The sequence below is a fragment of the Opisthocomus hoazin genome, chromosome 5 (genome assembly GCF_030867145.1).
Source record: "Opisthocomus hoazin isolate bOpiHoa1 chromosome 5, bOpiHoa1.hap1, whole genome shotgun sequence".
NCBI lineage: Eukaryota > Metazoa > Chordata > Aves > Opisthocomiformes > Opisthocomidae > Opisthocomus > Opisthocomus hoazin.
The window spans coordinates 62142283-62154869 of record NC_134418.1 but is presented as its reverse complement, the minus strand read 5'-3'; the positions used below and the strand labels follow the sequence as shown (position 1 = coordinate 62154869).

Here is a 12587-nt window from a genome sequence, read left to right as displayed (position 1 = left end):
GGAGGTAAAGCAGAAAGAAAGTAACTCCTCTCTTAAAGGATCTCCACTGAGGCTGGACGCAAAGCCATGCCCTAAATATATCTGATGGCTATGGGGCCCAGTGAGGCAGATCATCCATCTTGCAAAACCAAGAAGTTAAGGGGGAGCATTCCATTCATTTCCTTATTTTTTCCCCCTCAGTCATGCATGATGTGACTTCTTGCTTTTCCAGACTTCTCTGACTATACAGGCTGTGAAGTCTGCTCTTGCCCCACAGAGACTCATCAGTACCTTAGAGAGGGAAGGAAATGAGAAGCAGGAACAGTGCCCTTCCTTTGAACACTTCACTGCATCCTGGAACAATTTAGGTTTGAAGGGACACTTGAATGGCATCTGTGTGAAGCAGGGCTAATGTTAGAGCAGGTTGTTGGGAACTGTGTCTGGATAAGTTCTGAGTATCTCTGAGGATGGCAATTGTATGGCTTCTCTGAGAAAGACCTACCTGTATATTCTGAATTACCACTTGCTTTGGAGAGAAAGTGTATCAGGATTTTCTTGAATTCATTGGGGTCGAGTGAAAGCTTCATCATCCAGGTGAATTTTGCCACCTCCAAACTCATTAGTTAGCTTGTGAGTTTTTGATACCTACGTTCTACAAGCTTATTTTTTGTAGTCATGATTATTCTGTTCAGTATGTGAGAAAGGTATTGACTGTTTTTGTTTTGTGTGTTTTCTTTCTATAAGATCTGCTTTCTCAAGAATGGAGACAATGATTTTAACATCAATATTGTAGGGTTGTACATCTCTTTCCATAGGAGCTCCCATAACACTCTCCCAGTGTACAAAAAGACAACTGGCATAGTTTCATTTTGCAGCATTTATGGGGGGAAAAAATCAAGACAAATATTTTTGTCCTCTTTCAATGCCTGCTGAGAAATGGAAACAATTACAAAAAAAGTAGCAATAGGTTTCTTTTGGTTTGTTTGGAATGCGATTAAGTATTTTGCTGCTCCAGGTTTCAACAGAAATTGGGAAGTGTTAGTTGCTTTGTATAAAGCTATTTGATTATTTATATTTCATTAAATGTATAGCACGTTGGACATTGGGGTTTTTTGTAAATCAGCAAACAATATTACATAGCTTAATAGAAGACTGAAATTAGGGTGACAAATTGCATTTTAAACAGTGTTTTAAACCAGTACAATTAGCAATTGCTTTTTAACCAAGTGAATGATTCGGTTTATGAGCAACTATTTTCTAATAATTTAGAAGTAAAAAGAATAAATCCTTTCTTTTAAAACACATTTTGTGCACACAAATCTTTAGCATTTTGTGCATAATGTACTTAGAATGATAAATTACTTTTTTTTTGTGGAAACATTTTTTCCCAGCAGTTTGGAGTCTATATGCAGTGAGCCTCTCATCCAAGTGATCACCGAAGCTGAATTCATTTTGTGTTTTCACTTAAGAGAGGCTTTCGTCAACTTAGTCTCAATTCCTTCAAGGTGCTTTGAATCCAGGTGCTGGAGACCTACTTTAAAAATTCACTTGCTGTCCTCCATTCTTATTCCATTTGGTGGATCTTGGAAAATTTGGAAGAAAGAAATTCTGTCTGACAACTGGGAAATAATAACACTTCTGCTTTATTTTTGTTTTCTGGTGGGTTTTTGTTCATTTGTTTTTAGGATATTTTTTGCTGTTGGGTTTTGTGTTTTACTTCTGGATTTCCTGCAACCGGAAAAGAACATCCTACCAGTGCAGTCTATTGAATCTTTGCATCTTTGGTAGCATCCTCAGCACATGGCTATCCTCATGAATGTTAACTGGAGCATTTACAAATGATGCTTTCTTATTCCGAGAATGTCCTGCCTGTAATTCAGTGATACCTGTTCATACAGAGTAACATACTAAGAAACTGAAAATATTTAGTGAAGTATTAGTGAAAAATTTGTGAAAAGTGCCTTAGCTTCAAGTCATTGACAGAGATAAGTAGTAGAATAATTAAAAAAAAATCATTTAAACACCAACAAAAATTCCTTTGCATACACAATTAAAGTTTAGGCCACAAATACTACGGAAAATCAGTTCTGTTTTCTTCTGTATGCTTGTGGGTTATGCAGACTGGGTGGAAGTGGTCAGGAAGTGGTTTCATATGCTTGTCGTGGCCAAGCCAAAACTTTTTGCACTTCATAATAGATTTTTCTGATAAACTCATACTAAATTACAATACCATGTAAAGATTTACAAGGAAGAAATGTAGCATATTTCAGAAAAAATACCTAAGTGTTACAGTGCCTTCCTGCTTCTTGGGGGGAGTTGATAATTTTGTTCTACTTAGATCAGACAAATGTTCTCAGAGAAAATAAAGAACAAGCGTAAGTGAGATCCATCTACAGCAAATATATTTTTTTGCGTTCAGAAATGTGATCTCTTTTTGTGTTTCATTTTAAAAAGATGTGAAGGAGAACGTCTAGAAATTAAACTCAACAGGAAGAACAATAGAGAGGTGGAAAAAAAATTAAAGTTAGCCAAAACATCATTCCTTTTTGAGAATGTTATTAGAAATATTAATTAAAAAATGGGGAAAACAGTTACAGATCTTGGGGAAAAAGAAAAGCATATTATTTGGAAATCTTACCAACCAATTCCAACTTTCAATATTTATTTGCATCCTTTATTATGGTCATCTTTTCCATGAATGTTCACCAGTTGTTCTTATAGACTAACTGAAGTCCCATAATTGATTCTCCATAAACTGATCAAATGAATGCTCTTTGGATAGAACTATTTAAACTCAATCAGCTTATATTCACATTCAGATTACATTAGGACAAGAGAAATGCATGTTTCTGTTGTAGGCCGATTCTGCCATGTTTTTCATTCCTTAACAGCATGAATTTGCAGTTGTGTTTGTCAGATGCAGTGTTTGCCCAGCCAGTGGAAACTGGCAGTACTGTAGAATCTTCCATGGTTACAGACAGACATACGAGTGCACATCTGCCCTGCAGAGGATAAGCGCAAATAGAAGGCATTACTGACAGGCATTTCCGTTGTAGTGTTATAACAGAAGATTTACTTCTGTTATACATAGTACAGAAGAAAATTTCTCTGTTGAAGTAAATACATAACAAAATAGCATTTTGCAGAATGCAAAAGGCACCACTAACAATGTATTATCGGAAAGTTTTGTATAAACAGTTTTCAAATAGTTCCTCCTTTACTTTTAAAAAACCAGCACCTAGATGTAGTGTGTAATTTCTTTACTAACAGTTGCTTCCTTTGTTTTCTATTTAGGAAGAGCCCTTTGTCATGGTGTCTGAAAATGTTCTGGGAAAACCGAAGAAGTATCAAGGCTTCTCAATAGATGTGTTGGAAGCCTTGGCCACTTACCTCGGCTTTAAATATGAAATTTATGTTGCACCGGATCACAAGTATGGGAGTCCTCAGGATGATGGGTCATGGAATGGACTGATAGGAGAACTGTTATTTAAGGTAAGGTTATCAGTAACTTACTAAGTAAGGTCATGTTATAAAGCTAAATAATACATGGTATATTACTATGTTTGCATTAGCCAGTGACTTTTTTAATGAGTTGTTGATAGCACTTTGTTCATTGCCTGTGTCGCCAGGATTTGATAGTATGCTTGGATGCATTGGACGGTAAAGAAAAAGCTAGAAATAACACTTGCTGGTAACTATCTAAGAAGCAAGGAAATCTCCTTTTTCCAACCAAAATACAGCAATATGAAATCTCAATACAGTCAAATAATGGGACGCACAGCATCCTAATTAATTTGGCAAGACCTGACACAAATGAGTTGAAGAGGCTGTTCGAAAGAGGAAAAATTAGTGTTGCAGTAATTAGTGATACATTACATAAATAATGTATAGCACTTAGAAAAATGTTGGTGTGATGAATTCATGAAGTATATAATCAACAGAAAAAAAATTTATTGATATATAATAACACATTATGTAGATGTATGAATCAAGAATTAGTATGCTCTCTATTCTGTAATTAATAAACCGTTTAGTCTAGTTAATTTTACATTAAATTTTCAATATTGTATCATAAATAAATCAAACCAAATAAATGTGCTATATTTTTCTTTCTTTTACCATGCTTCACATCTTGTCTGTTTGCAGTTTCTCCCATTCAGAAAGACAGGGCTATGCAGACTCCATTCTGCTGAGATCTCATTTGTGCTGTGAACATGTACTTAGTTAACCTGTAGAGGCAGATTTTACAGCTAGAGACCTACATTTGCTGGTTTTCCTTAAATAACTGCAGTAGATGTTCATGTAAATAACTTACTGGTTGTTTATGGAAGTGAAGGTGGGATTTAATTGAAGATCACAGCAAAGAATAAGAGCAACATGGTCAGATACAGGACTTAAACGTTAAATACTTCAGCTAAAATTTAACAAAATGATTAGTGATAAGTTTAACCTATTCTGCCTTCCTGAGCAGTAGGAAGCCTGTTAGAATGGAAGACAGCCACACACGCCATACCCATGGCACAGTTCATACAACTACACTGTAGTAATGAACTTCCTTTGCCATCTCCCTGTGCTCTTAAGAAGCCGGGAGGTGGAATGCTGTGATCATAGGTGGAAAGCTGGAGCCACTTAGAAAAGTGTATTTTCTTCCATCTTCTAAACTTTAACAACCAAAAATCCCTCATCTAACCATGAGACGTAACACCACAATGGCCTATTTATTTATTTTTATCATTTTTTCTACTCCTTGAATCTGATGCTATACTATACCCTACTGTATGCAGTACTTGGCAAGGGGCTCAGCAGGCCACTGCATAACACATGCTGGACGGGTCTTAGTCCTAGATGGCTCTGGAGATGGAAGTGGACCTGGAACACTTCCTGTTTATTTGAAATTAATTATTCATAAGGTAGAACTCGTAACAATGGAAATCAAATGGTTCACTGAAAAATGTGCATGGCATTCTTTTCCCCTTCGTAGGCAGGGACTCCTGTAACTCTAGTAACATGCTTAAGGTGGTAACCACCAAGATCTGTAAATAGATGTCATGAGTGGAACAGAATTATCAGTCTGCTACAATTTTGCTGTGAATGAATCTTAAAGGATATGAAACCCTTCTGTACAGTTAGAAAGTACGAAGAGGTAATGGGACTGCATTTGGAGTTCAGTAAACATGTTTTCCCAATATTATGGCAGCGTATAATTTTTTAATCTTCCTTACCCCTTATATAAATAACAGTAAAGGTTCACTGTGTCCTTCTCTCCCATTCTCTGTCCCTCTTAAAGCAAAAGAGAACCTCTGGGCGAGCAGCCAGTGTATATCTACCCCTTACCAAGTACAAGCTGTTCTTGAAAGGCTGCTTTCTTATTTACTGTGAACCGAGTTCTGCTCCCAGAACTGAAATATCTGTCTGCTTGGCAACTTTGTAAGAGGAAGCACAGGGGCAGGGAATAGTTTTAAATCAAAGGTCTAACCTGTTTCAAACAGAGTGTTTTCTTGTTTTCGCAACCAAGTCTTACATGATAGTCTGGCCAACACGTGGAGGAAATCCAGAAACAGAGGGAATGCTCTTTGTCTATTGAAATGAGTTGGGAACAAGGCCTTTCTGCAAGTCCCGCTCAAGGATAATGGAAAAACACTGCCTTCTGTTTTTGAGCACATCTCATGGAGAACGATGTCTGTAGCCGCTACAGAAGACATGCCATATGAAATGGTGCTGCTGTAGCAAGAACATAATTTCTGTGTTCAAGATCAATAGATGTTGTTTGCATTAACATTGATGCAGTGCGCAGTGGGCTCTGATGCAGGTCCTGGTATCTGTGAGAGAAGTCCCAGGCTGCTCTCATTTGCAGCAGCCCTGCTTGAGCTGCAGGGCAGGGCAGGAGCCCTGTGGTGCCAAGTACGTACCCTAGGTCCACAGCTGGCCTCATAGACATGAAATTATGCCACATTCACTCCGTTCCAGCTTTGAAGACAAGGTCCCTGTTAGCTGCTAAAATAGAAGCTGGGATCAACAGATCAAAGCAACTGGTTTTAACTTGAATTTGGAAACTGATTAAAGCCTCCCCTCCTTTGGTTGTCAAGACTCATGTTAGGTACACCCTTGCTCCACACACTTTCTCCGGTCAAAATAAACTGAATGCAACCATGCTATGGAAAGCTTTGTGTTTGCTGAGCACCTGAACTAAACTAAATACACGTCTAAACATTTCTAAGAGAAACTGCAAGCCAAGTAGAAGCTTCTCATGAGGGTTTTTTTTAATGCTTTCTCCTAAGAGGAGTAACACAGGAAGGAAGAAAGTGTACAGGGAGGACAAAGTGAGAAGAAAAAAATAATAGCTCAGTCAAAGGAGAATTATTTGGATGTGTATGTGTTAACTTGAGCAAAAATGTCTATCTGATTAATTTTTACATGTCCATATTAATAGCTGCGTAACACGTGGGACCGTGGTTTATTGCTTCCAGCACTCGTTGAAACTTGATATAGCATTGAAAATGGATAAAATGAAAGGCCTTATGGGAGCAATTTAAAGTAGATTCATTTATTTTCCCTGTTCTTGGTCATGAACCACAAGAATCATTATAAGCTTGCTTTCTATGTGTACGAGATGTGCTTAAGCAATAGTGTAGGGGCATGTTAGAGATTTCTAGGCCTTGCTGATGAACTGGTTCTGTGACATCAGTAACAATGCCATCAGACCCATTTGGTCATTTATTTTGGATTACCTGATTCTGGTAATGTGGCTCTGCAGTGACCTCAGGAGAACAGCTATTAAGGAATACAAATTCCTAAGCAGGTCGCATAAAGAAAAATAATGCCCTCCATTGTTTTTTTCAGTCAGTTTCAGGAGTCATAGTTTCATTCATCAGAAATGTATTAAAAAGGCATCTAAGATGTTGATAGTTGGTTGATTTTGGCACTGCAAAAGCTTAGTCAGTGGAGAGTTCTACATGTTCAGAATTCAGATTGGCAGCTTTGTATCTAAATACTGACATAATTGCATGCATTTGCCTTTCTATCTCAGAAGCACTAAATGAACCTTGACTTCTTCAAACTGATGTCTTCTCTGATCCAATTTGACATGTTAATGATAAGCATTTAATTTTTTTTCATGTTCCAATTTTGATAAAAGTTGACAGAATCTATGGAATTAAGAATGCTCACTCTCAGTAGGCCAACTATTAAGTTAAACTTAAGCTTGGTTTTGTGCTAAACATGCAGTTTTCTGGTAAACTAGTGTTTATGATTCTATTCAGTAAGGTAAGAATATGAGTTGTCATATTTCAGTGTAACCTTTTTTTTTTAAACAACTAAATACGGGAGTACTGAGAAGTAAGGACTTACCTCTCTGCTTTCTCTTTTTTATTTTACTACCACCCTTTAATCGCAAGACATAATTACATCACGATTGCTGCTGCAGTATGGCAAAGGAAATGCAACTTTCCCATTAGGACAACATTGTTCTTCTGTCATAGATGGCTGATAACCAGAGCGGAACCATAATGCAGGGGAGTTTGGAGAGACTTCTCCCCAGAGATGTAAACTAGAAGCAGTATTTCCATATAGCACATACTGTGCTTTTTCATGCAATGCCTTTCAGTGTATTTCACGGAGAAATAAGTTTCTCTTTAAAAAAAGGGGGGAAAAAGCAGAAAAAATTTGATTAGTCATTCAGTCCTACAGTAATCTATTATTTGGTAAAAGTATCTTTACTTTTATATATTGCTTTTCAGTGGAGAATCTTTAAACATCTTACAAATACATCTTGAAGTAGCACCTCGCAAAAATCCAGTGTGGTAGCAAAGTATTTTGGTAATGTTGATAATAACACAGCTAAAGTTAAAAGGCAGGGGCTAAGTCTAGCACTTTTTGTTTCCATGTGTCCTTCTTTAATCCTGAATTCCTATTTCACTTTTTGATACAGACTCAGGAAAAAACCCCCAAACAACCCTTATTCATTAAATATAACCATATTTTCCTGTTTGACAACTATTGGTATAGAGCATTGGACTCTTACATCTGTAAATTATTTTAAAAATACATTTATATTCACAGTAGTGGAAAACAGCTCAAATGATGACTGCTTTGCACCTTGCTCAACGGAGCTAGGACTTAACAGTGACCAGATACCGTGAATCACTCAAGTCACCTGTTGACCAGAAGTTTTATAATCGGACAGTAGAGACTCAGATGATCTAAATGTTTCCATGGACAATTCTATGAAGTTGTTGCTTGGATTACCGACTGAGTTTGCTTCTGCCCATGGGCAAAGGGTAGTTTAAGCATCACCCACAAAAAATTGTTAGGAAGGGACATGAAGTGAATTCATGAAACCATGCTTTCAGCTGTGCACATCAACACAGCTTCACTTAAGGCACTAGAGAATCTAACCCACAAATTAAAACTGAAGCTCTACTTCTTGGCTATTAAGCAATTCAACATTTTCCAATGCTTTTTTGTCCAAATCGTCAGCCTCCAGCTATCTTCCACCACTTTCTCAAGCCAGTGAGCAATTAATATAAAGTAGTATCATTTAAACCAAAGTCTAAGGTGCACTGTGATTAAAAATATGTTTGTACCATAGACTGCAGAGTGTTTTGCAGATGGTGTTAAAACAGCCCAGATGATTTGCAAATTTGATTCTAATCAGTTTCAGCTGCTATACCTTCCCAATTAATATTCCACATCACATTTCTAAGGAGCTAGTAATCTCTGCCTTCTTTGGGCAAGACGAAAGAAATTTAAGAGTGTTAATAAAATTTGACAGAGTACTGAGACTTTCAAGCCTTTGTGCCCTCCTCACCCCTTTCCAAAGGACCACACACTGCTTTAGGAGGAACAGAAATGGATTAAATCAAACTGGTAGCAGCTTAAAATATTTTAAGTGCTCTTTTTTGTATAAAAAATCTAGAATTTGTAGTTGTTTTGTTCAGTATTTGGGCTTTTTAAAATCATGTTAACGTGTCTGAGTTAAATACCTTTTCTTGTTTTTACTGCAGTTCTAATTGTATGTGTGAAGAGTAAAATAGCACCTGCTGTAGTTGTGCCTGGTGTCTCTGGAGACCTAATACCCAGACATGCTGTGAAATACAATGATTAGATCAAGGGATGTTATTGATCCCCTTCTCATCTGATATGGGTTCTTTAAATTACAAAAAATGTAAATGGCACAAAGCAAGTCCAAGGTAGCTGCAGGACAGGTTGGCATAGAGAGGTGTTGCTTAGCAGGAGGATAGAGAGGAATAAATCATAAAAGCATTGTGTGGAGTATCTGTTCTTCTGCACTCCAGATTCTGCAGCCAAAATTGATGGTTTTTGGCATTTCAAGTACCCCCAAAATCCCAGGATATATGAGATGCCCTTTATTGTGCAGTGGCCCTTTGTCATGATAATCATGTCATCAAAAAGTTAGAGATCATGTGGCTCTGTCAGGAAACTAATTTCCTCTGAATGGAAATGCTATAAACAAGGTCTGCCTTTTGCCACAATGGCAATGATGGCTTCAGTAAGCCAGGCTAAGACAAATGACCAGATTTTCTCCAGCTATTATCTGTATTCGACTTATTTTGATTCCTTGGAAAATAACAACGTGGAGAGCTAATGTGCCTGAGCCACCAAGTGAGGTTTGCTTACAGAAACTAAGATATGTGGTACAGCCATTCTGCTCAAGCCTTGGTCACGTTTCTGTGTTCACATGTGTGATGCTTAAGACATTGGCCTTGGCGTCTGCTTCTCCGTAAGTTTATCTGCTATGAATCACAGAGGAACAAAGATTTTTTTCTGTAGCTCCTGCTTATGCATGTTGTTCTCTCTCCCTCTTTCCTCAGAAAGCTGATATAGGCATCTCTGCCCTAACCATCACCCCTGACAGGGAAAATGTGGTGGACTTCACAACGCGTTACATGGACTACTCGGTGGGCGTGCTGCTTCGAAAGGCAGAGAAGACAGTCGACATGTTTGCCTGCTTGGCACCATTTGACCTCTCCCTGTGGGCCTGCATAGCTGGCACTGTGCTGTTAGTAGGGCTACTGGTCTACCTCTTGAACTGGCTTAACCCCCCGCGACTTCAAATGGGATCCATGACCTCCACAACCCTCTACAACTCCATGTGGTTTGTGTATGGATCCTTTGTGCAGCAAGGTAAGAGACAGAGGGAGAGTCTGCCCCTGAGAGAAACCTATATATCCTCCCCATTGCTATAGAGACCTTCCTCTTCCCTGCCTCCCTGACACAGCCCTTGAGGGACTGGAAAGCCTTGTGCTGTAAGGTTTCTAACACATTTGGCTGCCCAGTGTGGGGACTGTGAGAAGTTCAGGGCACTATATGCTAGCTTTTTTTGATTTGTAGTTGTCTAATTAGAGAAAAATTATTTTTCTTTGCGGGAAGAAAAAAGTCTTTCTCATCACCTGCTGGAGAATTATTCGTAGTTAATGCGAGTGCTGTGTTGTGGAGTCACACAGAAAATGTTGAGATTTGGCTTTTGAACGAAGTTTAGACTAGTCGTCAGTACAAAGTGGTCTTATTGTATCTGATATTCTTTCCACCTCCTTCTGATTTATCTCAATTTTCCTATATAATGACAAGACTCAACTTTCTTTGGCCATCCTAGATGCTTGCTCAATCTCCTCCAGCATATGGTGCAGTCCAGGCTATTCCCCAATTCTGTTTATATTCCCAAGTCCTTCACAGTCTGCCTCTTCTGGCAGAGCTTTAACCATGCATCCTGAAGACATCAGGGACTATAGATCTTGGCTTGGTATATACCACTTAAAATTCTGGTCTACAAATTAGAGTTGTTAGGCAAAGTGGAATAAGAAAACAGTTTCATAGGAGAACAAAGAAGATTTAGATAATAACACCTGACAACAAAACAGAACAAATGCCTTGTGGCATATCTATGTAGTTGTTCGTTAGTCACTGCTGGCACTGCAGGTACACCTATTTGTAGTTGCATGGAGTCTCTTCTCTACAAAGAGCCATGACCACTGCAGCCTCAAAACTCCCAGATAGTTTTTTGGATTTTAACATGAATTTGGATGGAGCACTGTAGGTAAAACCATCATATTTGTGGAACAGTGGCAACATGTAATTTAGAAACTACATTATTCTCTGTTACAAACAATCAGATAACATCCATAAAAGCTAAGGTATGCAGGAAAATCAAGTATGAAACTCCTAGAAGGGAAAAAAGTTAAATTAACACCACCATCTAAAAAAAGCAGAAAAGCTGAAGTTGAGAATTTCCACAAGAGGTATGATTTTAAACACATTGACTTAGAGACATTATTTTAAAAATTATCATTTGCACTGAGCAGTTATGGCCAGCTAAGGAAAGCTGAAGAGATTGTTTCATGTTAGTTGTGGATTTTTTTTAAAGAAAACCAAAGACTTTGGAGCCAGCTGAGAGCTCCAAAAGTTTTTTGCATGTGTGTGGGTGGGTTTATGAAGTTTTCTTTCTGTCCATAATATTCCCAGTGTAACTGTTTAGGGAATCCAAATATGAGAGAGCAGTTGGTCCATCACAGAACTAGATTCATTACATCTGTCTGCCTGTTAGGTTAAAACTTGTGAATTAGTTTCTTTGCTTCATGAACGCGAGTAATTTTACATAGGTTTGTTGCTTGGTATTAACCTTATCATCCCTGCTGTAGTCCCAACATCATTAGTCCTTAAAAGCTTTATAGGAGGTTGCCCAGCATAGGTTTAAAGGAGGCAACACTAGTTTAATCACACTCTTCAATCTCATGAATTATTACCTGAATTGTTTGCCTTACAACTCTGCACATAAGTCTGTGTTGTCTGGTGTCCCGAAGTTTCCTATGTCATAGATCCAGAACAGCAGCCCACAAGCGAGCCCTTCAAGAGATGCTCAGTTAACTTAGAAAGAAAGGGTTTTTCTGACCAGTCAGCACAAATGAGCACTTAAGAAGGGCTTAGAGGGAAGTTTTGAATCAAACATGAAGATGAGGAAGAAATTAGATGAAAAGAAGTGGGACCAGATGTCAAGAAAGAAGATTTTCCTGGAAAAATCAAAGAAAAGGAATTTGCTGAGGAACATCTACATCCACTCTCCATAGTAAGAGGGTCATGAGGTACAACTCAGGATTAGTAAAACCTACTGGTGCGACATGGCAGCTGGGAACACCAAAACTGTTGCGGGACATCAGAAAAAGAAATTCACAGAACCTGGAAGAAGAAAGGCATGCATTTATAGAGAGAGAGATCTTACCACCGTACCAAGTGGATTTTCAGCACAACTCTTTAGAATCCACTGGAACACTATAAAATGTGCACTTGGTTCTGACTCAGTGAGGCGATGCTATAGATACATCTCTCCTTCAAATGACAAGCAGAACAGTCCTTAATTTGCTAGAAGGAAACAGGACACAAATTTAATAGGGTTGATACCAAAATATACAAAACTTACAGACCAATTTAAACACAAAGTCTCAGAAGACCTCAGAAATCCAGCCCAAAAGAGTAAGAGAGCCATTAATAATGTCAGCCTGTATTTCACGCTCAATTTGAATATAACGAATACTATATTAGCTGAAGCGTTATTGTTTACTAGCCCTTGTGAATACAGACAAATGAAAGTAATTTCC

At 38.1% G+C, this 12587-nt stretch overlaps 1 protein-coding gene across 3 annotated transcripts in view; it reads left to right on the top strand.

Moving 5' to 3' along the window:
• Window positions 1-12587, top strand: part of GRID2 (glutamate ionotropic receptor delta type subunit 2) — a 769355-nt gene that overhangs the window by 626354 nt on the left and 130414 nt on the right. For all 3 annotated transcript variants that reach the window (XM_009936971.2, XM_075421502.1, XM_075421501.1), the window contains 2 exons: window positions 3274-3471; window positions 9810-10122. In XM_009936971.2, the coding sequence (XP_009935273.2) occupies window positions 3274-3471; window positions 9810-10122 (511 nt within the window). The remainder of the gene's footprint in view (window positions 1-3273; window positions 3472-9809; window positions 10123-12587) is intronic.